The following is a 16029-nucleotide window of genomic DNA, read 5'->3' as shown; positions in this document are numbered from 1 at the left end:
TTCACTCTGGACTGAACAACAACAACAAACACGCTTCTTTCATTAAGGGTAAATGTCTTCGTACGTGTTTTCTTTTCATAATCAAGTGAGGTATTTCTCAGTTATTGTCTATCCTCCAGTCAACAGCATACTCATCCATACAATATTAACTATATCTGTGACATTCTCAGTCCTTTTGCAGAACAAAGCCAGTATAATAATGGAAAAAATGTCATCCGTTCAATAGCTCAAAATGTACTGTAAACAATGGCAGGAAAGCGGTGGGGGCTGGGAGGGCTTTGTTTCAACAGAAGCCACCCTGATGCAATTGACGGTTGGACCTTTAATGTTTGCAGTTTCTTACTGGCTGCTCTCCTCTCAACAAAATGCTTGTGCAGTCATCTCACTCATGTTTTACTCTAAAATTAGCCTTGGAGTGCAGCAAAGCTGTCAGTGCTGATTCAGTTGGACAGGCACAGCTCAGATGTATTCATTTTCTTATACAGGAGAAAAGTGCTTTTTTAGGTTTCACTGCACCCCACGATGCCTATATTCCTGTGCATTAGGGTCCTTTTGAGAAGCCGGTTTTTATTTACCAGAACAGATTTTGAAGAGATTTATCTCCTGTGCCAAGAGACAGATGCAAAAAGTAAGTATGGCCCCTCAAACATCATGTTTAGTGCTCTAAAGACAAGACTTACTTAATACTTAATAAACCTATTTTCTTTTTCCACAGTCAGACCTTATAAAAGTGCTGTATGGCCTCATGATTTACATTTTACTCAGTAATTAACTGTAAAGAGGACTTAATAAGTTCCCCCTTGAGTACACACAAGGTGAGCGTTACTATGGAGACGCAGAGTGCTCCTCTATGCTCCGTGGCTCTGCAGCAGGCTCCATTGTGGCGAGAGACAACAGCTGTCTTTACCTTTGGCAGGCAAACAGGCTCATTAAGGGCGGCCATGTTTGTTTTTGTGCCTGATACCTAGCCCTAAGCAAACACTGCCATATCTCCACTCCACAGCCCTCGCAGTCTCAACATTTCCTTCCCTATTGTGGAGGTAGGCCCTGGCACGTTGAGCCTGCTGTATGTTCTGTTTTTTCCCGAAAGCTCTGGCCGAGTTGCCAGTGGCTCTCAAAGAATGCGTGCTTAATTGAGAAATTTAGTCGAGGTTGGAGCTGATGAAATGCTGAAATTCAGCTAGCATACAGCAGAGATGCTATGAATGTTGCGTATGCGTTACATACATAATATCAGACATTTAAATGCCTGATATCACTTGTTGTGGTCCGGCACAAGAAAGCCTTCCTTGTTTGTTGTGCCGTCGATGTGATAAAGGCGTCATTATTTGGTCTGCTCGCAGCTAACAGTAAAGTCTGCAGTGAAAGGTTTCATTGGCATATTTTCTCCGCTCTCAGCAGTGTCTGTGGCTTGAGCGACAAGGCAGGTTGGATTCATAACGCTTTGACAAAAATCCCATTTAAAAGGGAAAATGGCATTGAATGTCATTCCATTACTCTAGACAGCAAACATGGGAACACTCTAACCCAGAAGGCATTCACATTAACTTATACCAAATAGCAGAAAGACTATTTTTTGGCTCTCCTTTAATATATGTACCACACTTGGACTGTTTTCAGCCAGAGCATTTCAAGAGTAGCCTTCCAAAATGTACTCACTTATTTGATTTCATCCCTTTTCACCATTTGTCAAGCCCAAAGTCACAATGCATTGTGAAATGAGTTCTTAATGTGGAGTAATGAGGCTGTCATGGCAAAGCAGTCTCTGCTTGTTTGAATTTGACTCATGTCGTAGATTCAATTAAATCAGATGAAGTCAAGCTGGCCCCAGGCCAGATCGGTAATGGGTGACCTCATTCAAACAATGCTCTGACATACTGAAACAATAAGAGGAAGGGCCTTGAGTCAGTTGCAAAAGCAAACTCCACTCAAACGCGATAAGGTAGAAAAATTACAGTGAAGTCACCAAAGTGTTTTGAAAGACTCATGTAGTCATGTGTCTTCAGGGTTGTTGTTGCTTTTTTAATGTTTTTACTGCCATAGTTGTTGCTTGTGTAACATGTCACAAGCTGATTGTGTCATTAAAACCACAGTCCTAATGGAGTGCAATAATACTCAGAATGCACTTGGAACAACATCGCAAAAGCAATATTTCACCGTAAATAAAAGGTAAACATCCCTATTGCAAATACACTAAAGCACATATGCTGTGTGAACTTTGATCCCACTTTCTTTGCCTATAATAACTGGAAACAAAATTGCTCGAGCTTTAGAGATAAAACTACCTAACAGATTATAAACACAGCTGGCCCATCTCTTCTTTTGGAGGTTTACTTGTCCTCAGAAGTCTAAACTGATTTATTTGGATGTTGAAATGCCTGGAATCTAAATCATGACACAAACACTCCCAAGGCTATGTAAACAACCTTTCCACTTCCAGTCTACAACCATGCTGTCTGAGCAATAACTTGAGTGCCAAGGGCAAAAGCACTTCTCACTTTTGGAAGGGTCTCCAATGTCACACAGTTATTAAGAGAAGGTGCTCCCCAGTTTGTATAAAAGGGCATAGGTATCGCTAAAAGGCATATTCTACCTCTAATGTTAATGTACAATCAATTATGTTACTTATTTCAAGGAACATTTACCATTTGTTACGTGTAAATTTACAGTTTGGAAAGACAGAGACATCCTGAGTGCTTTGTAGAATAAATAGAAACGAGGTAACAAAATCAAATCGTAACATCTTGTTTTACTCACTCTTGTTTCTCTATTCACCAGGGCAAATAGCGGTTACAGTAAACAGATAAAGGAGCACACACACACACACACACACACACACACACACACACACACACACACACACACACACACACAGTAACTGCATCTCATTAAGCTGCATTCCCTCTGGCCCTTATTCCATTAGAAATTAAAACTTGGGACAATTAGTTGCAGATTGGTCTCAGCTCTGTGCATTATAGTCGCACTCTCAAGGCTCTGAGATGACTTAATTACAGGCTCATCTGAAAACTGTGCGACGGTTCTGTGCTGCAACAAACAGTGAATAACTGGAGTGACGGTCAGCCACACCAACAGCAGCGCATGTACTGTAGATGCAGCCGCTGGTAGCTCCCATGAACTTTGCTACATTTTTGTTTTAATTGGATGTCTTTTTGTGTTTCTTACTAGAGCGAGTGTGGCATATGACAGTATGGGATACAGTAGTCAATACTGGAAAGGGAAACATGTGTATTGGATAACGTACAGAAGACCTTGAGACGCTCACCACCCACGACTTCTGCCAACCACCAAGTCGGACCAGCCAGGCCCAAAATGCCACTGACTACCCGAGAGCCACGATGGAAGCTAAGCTAACCCAGCTAGAACCTAATATTCCATGCGGCTACTCAGCCTACTCCTGGCTGTCTGATGTCTGGTCACAGGAAAATAAGATGGATGAAATAAGACTTCAGGCTAACCCAGCAATGGGAGGTCGGTGACTGTTGTGGTGACATCTTGACAGACCTGGCTCCATCCTGACATCCCGGATCAAGCTGCACTTGACGGGTGAACCACAGCACAGAGTGCAGGACTCCAATGGATGCTTGGTGCACAAACATAGTCAGGGTTGATATGATGTTTATATTCCTCCTGATGCCAATCCAAAAAATGTACTACATCACTGTTTTTGTTTTGTGTTGTGTCATGTTTTCTTGGGTAGTAAATAGACTGGAACTTCATTTCGTTGCTCAACCTTGCGTTGCATAATGACAAATTATCCTTGAATCTTTAACAATGGATGTCAGCCAGCCACCAGGGGGCAATCAAGATGTTTTGGCTTCACTTTTGGGGAGCGGTCATGAGGCCGCTGTAGGCACATTCTGCATTTGCTCGATGCACTGAATTCAGGTGAAGAAGAAGCTATTTTAAGTCTTATTTTGATGTTGTCCCTCGAATCAATAAATTATTTGCAATAAATAATATTGATCAAAATAATTTGAATAATGATTTTGGCCATAATCATGCAGCTCTTACACAAAATCTTAGTCCAAAACTGCTGATCTCTGATCATTTCTACCAAAGGAAACGGGATCAGATAAGCTAATGTTCAAATGTTGGTGAGAGTACTTGTTTCCTTGTTTGGGAAACTGTATGGTACTTCACTCTTTTAGTCTTGGTTTGTCGCTCACATTACAACTCTATAGCACTCTATGTATCAGTGCAGCCCCATTCAGCGACAAACCCGAATGAAGTATCTCAGCGTCACTACAGTTTAGTTCCATGGACAGAGTGAGCACAGAAAGCAAGGTATTTTATTAAAAACCTTAAGGAACACAGATAACTAATTAATTTTTTATCTGCTTCATCACTCTGCTTATGACAAGGACACAAAGCACATTTTTCCGTAATTGAACAAACTCTAGTTTATGTAACGACTGACCGTTCTGCCCTTCAAGCCGGAGAGAGAGAGAGAGAGAGAGAGAGAGAGAGAGAGAGATTTGATTGCTCCATGTACTTGCTCTTGTCACGTGACACCATGTCCCATTATATTGTGATGTTGTCATAGGAGGAGAGGAAATGAAATGCCTTGAAGCTATATGAGAAGTGTGTGTGTGTGTGTGTGTGTGTGTGTGTGTGTGTGTGTGTGTGTGTGTGTGTGTGTGTGTGGTTGGATAGTGGGGGATTCAGGGGTGTAAAAGTGAGTGTATATGACCCTGTGTGTGTGTGAGTGTAGAGGGTTCAAAATTAGTTTGAAACTTGTGCAGCTCTAATTGGGCAACTTGGGATTTTTGTGATATCACCTGCATCCAATCATAGCACCTTTTGGCCCACAATGCTGTCTAGTGTTTGTGGTTACAGTTTGGACACCTTCATCAATCTGAGAAAATGACTAACAGAACAAAAATTAACACATTTCGCCACGTAATAATGACAGCACTCTGCAATTAGATGATGATTATTGCAATATCAGCAGGAATACAGGAGGGGTATCCAGATGCTAAAAAATTTAAGCACTTTCAACTTGTATCGTCCGGGTCCGTAACACAGGTTTTAAAAATCTGTTGACCTTGATGACAAAATACAATGAAGCATATGTGGTAGTAAAAAGATTTTACAGTGATTGGCAACCATTGCAGCCAATTAAACAGGAAACGATACAGTATATGTCACAATGACCCTGGCTTCAAACTGACACGAGCAACTTAACTTCCCTGTTGTTCTCTTGCTTAGTTTTTTGTCACTGGTTCCTAACCTGCCCATAATCACAAAAAACAAAACCACTGAGATAAAGAGCCACTGGCAGCCATTAGCTGCCTCAACTCTTAAAAGCTTCTAGTTCTGCTGATAATCATCATGCTACTTGAATGCTTTGAATATTGCTCAGTTTTGCATTTTGCTACATTTTTATGCAAATGTAGCCTGATGGTATATAAGCTGTTTGAAAGCTTGTTATATATCCCTATGACGCACTCTGCCTTTATCTCTTCTTTGTCTGAATAATGATAACTCATAAGACCTCTGGTGGCTCTGAAGAGGTTGATGAGGTACATGAGTTCAGTGCCACATTTACATGAATACTGTTTATTATGTGTGGCTTGTGTCTATGATAATACTGTTATTATGTGTACTCTTAGCACAGGAATCAAATCGTTCCATAATACACTTTCTTCAATGACTCATACAGCGCATACTATAGAATGAGATTTTTATGAGTGGCACTTAAGATGCACAGGAGATAAATGCATATGGCTTCTATTTGGTTGGTTTTATAATTTCTTTCATGTCTTCTTTTTTTGTACGGGGGATTTTTTTGCTAAAACCACCAGGCGTGAGAAAGATTGTAGGGGAAACACTGCGTTCAACTAAATGAGTTAGAATCTAAATCTGCTTTTCATCCAGTCTTCAAACCAGTACAGTTTCTTGAGTTTATGGTGGGAGGCAGCTGATGCTTTTGCTCTAAAACTGTACTGTATTATTTTCTACCTGATATCTACACACACACACACACACACACACACACACACACACACACACACACACACACACACACATACACATGAGAGAGAGTTGCTGTCATAATCCGAGTAATTAACTAACTATGTGTATGTAAACACGTGGACTGTTTTACACTTGGTGATAGCCGAATCTTAGAAAAGGAAACATTTCTCAGTTCTTAAGAATGGAAAAATTGGGGACAGGGAGCTATGAAAGAAGCTGTTGTTGTTTCTTTTTGTTTTTTTTCAACAAGTCACCGTGTCAGTTGAGAATTTCCTTTGTGTGTGTCTCTGTGTTCGGGGGACGTTGCATGAATGGGCAGTCAGCATTTAGGGTTCAAAAGAAAACAGCAGCCTGAGCTCCTGTCTGTGTGAAAACCAAGGCTACGGTGCTCTGTATCAAGTGCCATTGTTTTGGTAATAGTAAACCTGGGGCACTTGCCAGGAGGCATTAGTCATTCATCTAACAAGTTCCACAATGCAAACCACAAAGTGCTCCACTGTCAACTTCCTCTTATTGAATTCTGAGCATATAAGCACATTTCCAAGTATCTTACAGCGAGGTATAAACTTTTCTGATGACTAGCTACCTGAAGTATGGCTACCATGTTTGTTTATTTGTCTGTTTCCCTGACAGGAAGCCAGCTCATTTGGAAGCATGCTGTTTTTTTTGTGAGTGAGGGAGAGAATGAAGAGAGAGAAGAAGGGAGGTGGCGGGTGAAAGGCGGATAGGCGGGGATTAGGGCGGAGTGCAAATTTTCAGCAGGCCAGGCGTACGACATGATCTCTAATTACCCACAAAGCACTGTGTAACCCGAGCCGCAGATTAGGCTGCATTATCAGGCTTAATAAAACATGACCATCTCTCAGTTTTCACTCCCTTTCCCTGCCCGGCTGCTGCAAACATTTGTTCCTAGTTATGACATTCCCGATGCCTTTGCTAAGTAACTGGCCTATCTGTACCCGTTGTTGCAGATTAACAGCAACAGGTACAGATTTGCTGCTTTTCTCTGATAGTAAACAGAGTATCATTGTGGTTTGGACTGCTAGTTAAACAAACACATGACATGAAGATGTCCCCTTGGGTTTTAAGAAATTGTCATTGTCAACATTCTTTTACATTTTTGTGTTCTATGGATTATATAAAAAGTAACAGGAAAGACATGTTGCAGTGTAATAATTTTTTAATGGTCATCTCAATTGAATTGTTCTGGCAGCAGAAATCTCAGAGATGGATTTCTTGAACACTGTGGTAAATAAAACCATACAAGTACATGTAAGAAAGGTTTTTTTGTAATTTGGGTGAAATTACCCTTTAAGTCACCCCTCTGATTAAAAAAGTCAAGAGCAAGCCCTCTTCTGCTTTCACATACACTACTCTCTGATCTGATTCTATACTGGGTGCACACACACACACACACACACACACACACACACACACACACACACACACACACACACAGCTACTTTATGACTTGCACCTGTATCTCTACAGTGTGTAACTGTTACTTTTACTAAAGTAAAAGTTCTGAATACTTCTTCCACCACTGTTAAGGTGCCAGCAACACACACCAAAAGCATGCATACACAAATGTATGCACACACACACACATACGCATATACTTGCTTGGTTCACGTGGGTTGTGCCAGTAAGTGCTGCTTTAGGCTATGGTTTTTCACTACTGTCTACTGTGTTATTAACAATTCTATATAAAGATCCGCTCAAGTTTTCCTTTCCTGTGTGTTAACAACCCTTCTGAACTGCTATGAGGTTGTTGAGGCCTAATTGAGAGACGGAGTCCTCGACAGCATAACACCATTATTAACCGTATGTCATAATTTCCCAAATCCTACTTTTCTTCCCTCTGTTTGTTTTTCTTAGCGACATCACTCATTGTCATGGCTCATGGCCAGCTTGAGAATAAATAGGTCGACAACACAAAGAGAAGGCCTAGTTCTCTTGCTTTCCCTCCCTTTTCTCAACCCACAAGTCTCCTCTAACCTCTATACCCCTTTTTTTCTTTAGCAACATCTATCTCTATTTTTCTTCTCTTTCCATAACTCTGCAGCGTACCCTACTCTTTTTTTTTTCTCTGGCCGATTCTTAAACCATAGATAATAGCATTGCAAGACCTAAAACCATGGTATTACCACTGTACTTTCTGTCACACTTCTCCCTCTGCCCATTGTAAATGATCATGAAGCTCATCATTAGCTCTCAAAGAGGAAGAATGAGCCACAGTTTGATTACCTCGGTGGCTCTGTGGGCTCCCGCAGTCTCTGCTGACTGAATTGGACGCAGACGATTACAGCCTTGCACAGGCAATTATATCTGCCTGCTAAATATGTCACACATAATAAACACATGCTCCTGACAGACAAGGGACAAGTGGAGACAGTCACAGCTGGGGAAAGAGGAAAGAGAGCATATTCAGGTTCATATGGATTTATCAACCCTGTCTTTCTAAAGTGGAAACCTCTCACAATCCAAATTAACGCATGTCAGTGAATTAATGACAGACACCAGTGATCATGAGAGAAGTCAAAGATCTGCTAACAAATGGCAACCCTAAAAAAGTATTCTGATTGATAATATATCTCCCAAAATAATTAGATTGATCTACAGGCACACTCAGAAAAATAGTCTATATTCATGCTTTGCACTCTAGGAGCATTCTGATCATTCTACTTTATATGTACTGTTTACGTGTTAGTCTGGGCTTGGACCATTAATTGAAGTTTTATGTGGGCTCTGTCCCATCAGGCCGCAGTGCAAACATGGCACTGACCCCAGGCCGATAATATTTGTAAAGGGTATTCAGTAAAAACAAGGGAGGGAAAGAGCCTTAAATCCCTGGCAAGGAGTTTATACCATGGGCCATGTTGTTTGCACAGGACATACCTCAGGAAGCTGGGACAACTGGGAATGTTTGTCCAGCTTCCAGCCCCTTCTATGCATGTATACTTACATACAGTGCATACATACACACAGTACATATGTACATTCATACATACATCAAGTACATAAAGTAGGCCTAAAGCAGGCATGCTGTATTTATATACTAAAGCTGTGATTATTGATTATTTGATTTGAGATTAATTTGTTGATTATTTGGTAGTCAATAAAATGTGATGACACATCCTAGAGTCCAAGTTCCAATACTTTAAATTGCTTTTTTTTTTTAAACTAACAGTCAAAACTCAAAGATACAAAATTACAATTATATAAAACAGAGGAACATTTTCTGTACACTGACTAGTGAATCGACTTATCATCTCAGCTCTTAATAACATACAGTGTACATACACATGGCACTTGTATAGTACACTCCTTCCTATTTGTCTACATTTGTTTACCTTTAGCACTGAAACTGGGTTCTGTACGAGCTTGGATGCACAATATCTGTAGTGTATTGTATATTGTAGCTTTCCCTATCATGCTCTGAAAGGGGCTTCCTTTGTTTTCTACTGCTTACAGAAAAACTAAAACTGGGGGTTACTTTAAGGTCTGATGTTAAAAAAAACATGATGGGACAGCTCAAAGCTCCAATAATCTTGTCAGTGCAATTGAGTTTAAGCCACTAGACAGACATATAGACAGATAGATTGTTTGCACATCAATTTCACCATGTTGTCACGTGTCTTTCCTTCTGAGTGTTTACAGCCATTAACAAACATAATCAACATTAAACTAAACACCCAGGGGCCTACTCTGGAGCAGGTGCTGGTGCTGTTTCTTTTTCTTTCTTCTTCTGCAGTAAGAATGAGAATGCCATCGCACTGCCCCATGGGAAGGCCCGGGCTGACTAATAGAAGCACACTACAGTGGGGCTGCTGGTCTTAATTATGGTAACAGACGCCGAGGGGGACGCACTGGTACCCACCAACGAGGAAGTAGCTTAGCACTGCCAGGGCCAATAATTAGCACATGGGTAGCCCCCCACATACACATACATTGATACTGAAACTGTCACATCCTACATCAAACACAAATGCTGCATTTAATGGCCAAACAACAAGAATTTAAATGGTGAAAAAGTTATTCATGATCCTGTGTGTGGTGCTACAGCATCTTGTGGCCTATTGCCTTTCATCAATAATCATGTCTGTTTGCATCTATCAGAACAAAAAATCCCCCGGAAAAAGTCACAAAAAACAGATGTAGACACCTTTTGGTTGGTTGGGAAATTAGTCTAGTCACCTAGGTTAAATATACATATATATATATATATATATATATACACACACACACACATATACAGTATACACACACACACACACACACACACACACACACATATATATATATATATATATATATACACACACACACACACACACACACACACATATATATATATTGCAAGAAATCTCTGTGCCATATGCAGGCTATGTGACTCTGCCAATGTCAGAGCCAATTCCAGTTTTATTGAAATGATTTCAAATGGTCGGAATCCCTATTAAAAATGTCCTCCGTGTGTTGGGGCAGGGAGAATATGATTTAGTGGCTGTTTTTGCTCTGCCCCTGCTCGCTGTGTGTCACAGGCCCTTACTGTGGTATGCATGGCCTTCCTCTGCACTGGGCTATGAAAGCAATTGTGATTGTGATTCTGTAGTCAGCAAAACGCTTGAATGGCCCCGAGTTAGCCTGCACAGATACACACACACACAGATACACACACACACACACACACACACACACACACACTGTCCCCATACTGGGCCACTGATTACTTCAACCCATTTGACTCTCACTCATCCTCTGATTCTCCCTTTCTGTCTCTCTGTCACAAACCACAGAGTTTGTCATTAGCTAATAGCGACAGCGCAACTCAACATGAACATTAGGTATAGTCAGCATTACACCGACTGGTTAATTTGTCAGCCATGTGTAAGTACTTGAGGGACTAAAAATACCCCCTTACATTTAGCCAACACTAACAATAAATGTCTGTGTTTATTCAAGAGCTTATTTCACTTGAGGATGATCAGTTGATGGAAACCGACTGAATATGTTAATATAAAGTAATCAAACCTTTGCACAGCATACAGTACACCAAGGCAGTCCTGTAATAAAAAATAAAACTGAGATAAGGCATTCAAATGAAGTACATCGTACCCCATCTTATCAGAGGCAGAGGAGACCACCAACTAACAAAGCCAGCTCTTCAGTCATGTCCTATCTAAGCAGATATCAGTTGTTGGGAGGATATATGAGCTGGGTGGGGCCTGGGTGTTCAAACACAGGGCCTACTCTCTTTGCACTCTATGCTATTGCTATACTGTATGCAGCACCTCACCTCAGCAGCAGTCAGCACTGTTTGATTAAGGTATTCAAATAAAGGAGCAGACACTGTGTTCCCATCTCACAGAGCAAACTAAAAGTGTCAGACAAACAACAATTACAGTCGTACATGTTGTGTATGACAAAATGCATCTTTATACTTTGGATGTTTTCTACAACAGATAAAGTATGAATTTGTATTTGCATGGTATATATGAGTAATATGTGTACCATGCAGCCTGTAAGGCAGCAGACACCATTAAAACATGGCACAGTTGAATATTACCATTAGAGCACAGAACGGTTATAATGGTATTATTCTCTGTCATTTCTCCTCGGCTGTGGGAGAGCACCACAGTAATAAAAGACACGTAACTCACAGTGAAATAAAATGAGTATTGAAAGTATTGAAGTAGAAATCTTCAGGGTTATTTATGGATCTTTCTGAATCATCTTATCCTTGAAGTACCTTCTCTGCTCATTTTATGCATCTCTTTCTTTGCATTCTTCACCTTTTTATTTTTTACAGTGCTTAACTTCCCAGTGATTACAGTCATGTTTATTAAGGACCAGTCGATGACAAATTTTGGCTGGGAAAGGGTTCACATTTCCTTCTTGCAAAATGTGACAACAGCGCCAAAGTAACGGAAATGATCCACACAGTGATCAGCGATCACAGTAATTATCAGCACATTAAATTAGGTGAAAGAAATAGTACATCCAGGAGCATACATGCACATAGACTAATAGGAATTAAATAAGTCTCTGCTCCAAATGAGCAGTGTGACAGAGTCTGAAAGCATGAGCAGTATACGTGTTCTCTGGAAGTCACATAAACTTGATAATTACTCAAACTAGGCTTGTGTTGGTGCAGAGTAGACATAAAATAGGCTTGCAAATAAACAGACTATAAAGAGCTAAAATACCAGCACATGCTCATTTCATCCAATTAAGCGTGTGTGTAAGTCAGATTAACACTGTTAATTTCACAACGATAAAAGGAGAGCCATTTTCACAGGCTCTAAATTACTTATTTTTTTCAAACAAGGATACTGAATCAGCCAGAAAGGAATAACAGTGCTAAATGCCAAATTGCAACCATCTCAACAAAAGGTTCTTCTTATTGTTACTCTTTTCAAATAATATTATCCCAAAAGAATGTTCTCAAGATAAACTAGAAGGCAATAAACTCAATAACAAATGAAGCTACAAACTACAATATCCATTTGAATATGCAAAGTAAGCCCATAAAAACATTTGATCTGAATGCTGTGATAAGCTTTTTGCCTCCATGCTGCTTCATAAAGAGACCTGAGCAGAATGTGACCAACCATGGCTGTCAGAGATGATTAGCAGCGGGCAGATCTGATCCGTAGATACAAAACCTACATAACAAATCAGATGTCTCTACGGTGCCACAGCCAGTTTGACAAGCATTTGAGAAGAGGAACTTGACCCTGTGCACCGTGTTAACAGGACACCAAGTGACCCCTTCTGCTCCCGGGCCTCATTTGCATTGCTAGTGAAGGTAGTTAGTGTTACACATGTGATGATAGCAAATTATACCTCCCCTTGTGGAAAGAGTCCCCACTCCCTCAAGGAAAAGGGAGTGGAGGGATTTCAATAATTCAAAAGAACACTTGTAATTTTGAGGGGCGCCACACTTTTGTATCGGTGACAGTAGTTGGTGTCACTTTCTCCCTTGTGAAAGCACTTCATATCATTTAATTTCTACTGGCTTTGTTTCCAGGATTCATGCAGTGTGTGCAGTGTGCGTGTATATCAGCATATTCTTCAGATTATCCGCATGGAGGATGATCCTAATTCATTTGACCTAAAAAAAAAAAAAAAAAGATAGCCTGTGCGAAGGAGACAGTTATATGAGCCTATTTGTGTGTCACAGGTGTAAACCTGCCTTATCAGTAAATGCTTTATATAGACTTTATTTCATCTGTGATCGAATGCGAGTCACTAATAAAACTGTGTCCCAATTGCTTTTGTTTCCGTCCTTCGCACTTCAACAAGCTTTCCGCTACCAAACCTGAGCAGAGATTATTGTTGCACCATTTTTTTTAAGCTCTAAATTGGGAGATGATCTTTTCAGTTGATAAATGGAATGTTCCGTTCGGTTACAGACACTTTCCATTGCCCACACAGAAAAAGACAAACATCCCCAACTGTGCATCATTCTCACTCATTGTCATACCTGAAAGCTATCGTTATCTGAGAAAGCAAGCCAAAGAACTCCAAATCATCTCCATCTACAACAGCAGGTCAACATCCAGAGCCTTTTGATTTGCAATATTACCAACCACGGTAGGTGACGGCACCAAAGTCCAATTCAGTGATTGCAGATGGCTGAGATGTTGCGAACACTTGAGGAAGCTGTAAGTCTCTTAATTTAACAGTTTTAAATAGTTTTCCTAGTGTTTCCGCTGGGTATATATTGTGTTTGTGGAACTCTACACTACTTTTGCTGTGAGGTTATCTTACTTTGTGGTGTTTTTGATCTCTTATGAAAATACATCTAGAGATTTCTAGTGTTGCCCCATCCTTTGGTTATTTATAACATTAGTAAGCACTGGTTTGTTGTTTGCAATGGGACGATGATTTGTTTGTTTTTCCTAGGAAAATGTCAAACTACAAAATATTCATAATGCCGTTTAAATGCCACCTGCGCACTTGCAATGGAGTCAGTGCAGGTCACACGTCAAATGCTGCGGGGTGTCCAAACTGATAGTGAGAAAAGAGTGATACATGTACCAGCCAGACTCTGTGGTTTCTCTTTACAAAGTAATTAACAGTACATTACTGGCACACATCCATTTAATCGTTGAAGTCCCAGCGGAAAAGCATGTAAGCTATAAGAAATCATTGAGAGGGAAGATAATGTTGGAGCAGGGAGCAGAGTGGGGCAGTATGGATTCTATACAGCCTCTGGTATTCCACATCGGGTGGGACACTTAATGCCAGCTTTGTGCGAAAACACTACTGCACAATGTCACCGGGGAAATAACATAATAACTATGATGGTTAGAGGAAAAAGAAAAGTTGGACCACACATTTTCTTTCAAAAGCAAAATAGAATGTTTGCAGGTTCCAGTCTAAAGTAACAGTGAAGACAAATTCTGCGTCCCGTTCCAGACTAAATTAAAACCAGTCCATCCTAGGAGCTCGGGCCACTTTATTTGCTGACACTTGACATGTTTTTGGATTAGTGTTTGGGGCAAGTGAGCGCCCGTGGATAAAAAAAACAACAAAATAAAACAAAGCGTCCAAAGCATGCGTTTGCATTGCGTGAATGTTGCAAGCTGTATTGGCTCACGTAAAGAGACAGGTGAGCTATGAGGCATTTCAACGCACGAGACAACACAGTTTGTTATTTACCTTGTTCGAGTGGTAATAGTCCAACGAGCTCAGACAACTTGGATCAGTCGGTAGGGAGCATGAACCCACATTTGCCGGGGGAGCAGGATAAAATCTCACGTCCATCTCAGGTTGTGCGAGACTGAAGGCATGAAATCACTTTCAGCGTCTTTGGCTCACTATCGTCTCAGCAAACACAAACGCCGAAGCAGGAGAGACCAAAAAAAAAAAAAAAAAAGAAGTGGGGGAGTTTCACTGGGTACACTCTTCCCTCACATCCGTTCGCGGCCGAACTTCGGCACCAACTCTGGTGATGCGCAGTCCTCCTCGGAGCCTCGCACCGGGATGCGAAACACTCACTCACTCAAAACGGAGAGCACAAATTTCATGGATACACACGTGTTGGCCAAACTATCCCGTTGTTCCACAACAAATAAAAGCAAAACCTCCAACTTTGGTGCTCTCTGTTTAGATATTTTTTTCAGCAGCCCATAAATGTGCAGCCTCTGTTTCCCCACTGTTCTCAGGACTCCATACAGGCTTTGTTATGGAGGGTGCATATTCTTGCATTGGTTCCAGTACAGAAGTGGTCGGACTTCCCTCTGCCATGCGACCTCTGCCGATAATAAACGGGAAAGAGGAACGGAGGGAGAAGGGGGAGGGGAGATTGGTGGCTGCCTTGGCAACCGCTCTCCTTTCTGCAACTGCGCGCTTCTGATTAGCTGGAAATGTAGTAGTGTGCACGGCTGTGCATTATAAAGCGCACTCTGCTTCCATCAGTGCTTCATAAAGGCTTCCATTTGGGTTATTTGTGCCAAGGCGGATGGGAGGAGGTTGCACAGAGTCTCTCTGTAGTTCAACCATGTTTTTATGTATTTTTATTTTTCATTTGCAGGACAACAACCTGAATATCGACATCACCTTAATATACAAAACCTATCACAGCCTATAGCCTAAGGCAGTGAGCAAAATTCACTTTGATAGGCCTCTCATTTGACTCGATAAATAGGATCAAGAAAAAGGACACTGCCAAATATTTCACTCTTAGTCCAGTCTTTTATAGAGTTTAACCAGTGCTAGGTTAGTTCAGATTTCTGAAAAGTACATTTCATTAATCATAGTTGTTTTGTCTCCCGTTGTGCTTGCATTTTAAGTTTTTGTGTTATATTGATAAAAAAGAAGAGCAAAAAATATTAATATTTCAAATTAAAGCCCTGATATTAACCTCACAGCTAACACTGATAACTCTTAAAATGTGAGCGGAATATAGTTTTCCAAGATGGAATATGTACAAAGGAGTTTAATCTTGTATTGCCCTACAGTTGCAAATGTGCATGGTGAGAAGCTGGGGATGTGAGTGCTGCCTCTGACAGCTCACTGAATGTG

At 40.8% G+C, this 16029-nt stretch overlaps 1 protein-coding gene across 3 annotated transcripts in view; it reads right to left on the bottom strand.

The window, feature by feature from the left end:
- Nucleotides 1-15247, bottom strand: part of LOC137889560 (TOX high mobility group box family member 2-like) — a 75412-nt gene extending 60165 nt beyond the window's left edge. For all 3 annotated transcript variants that reach the window (XM_068733472.1, XM_068733473.1, XM_068733474.1), the window contains exon 1: nt 14665-15247. In XM_068733472.1, coding sequence (XP_068589573.1) covers nt 14665-14769 — 105 coding nt within the window. In that variant the 5' untranslated portion in view covers nt 14770-15247. The remainder of the gene's footprint in view (nt 1-14664) is intronic.
- Between the last annotated feature and the right edge of the window lie 782 nt (nt 15248-16029).

Source organism: Cebidichthys violaceus, unplaced genomic scaffold, assembly GCF_023349555.1.
Source record: "Cebidichthys violaceus isolate CVI_PGR_0920_01 unplaced genomic scaffold, fCebVio1.0.p SCAF_6, whole genome shotgun sequence".
Lineage (NCBI taxonomy): Eukaryota > Metazoa > Chordata > Actinopteri > Perciformes > Stichaeidae > Cebidichthys > Cebidichthys violaceus.
The sequence above is the reverse complement of the archived record's forward strand: the minus strand, read 5'-3'. Positions and strand labels throughout refer to the sequence as shown.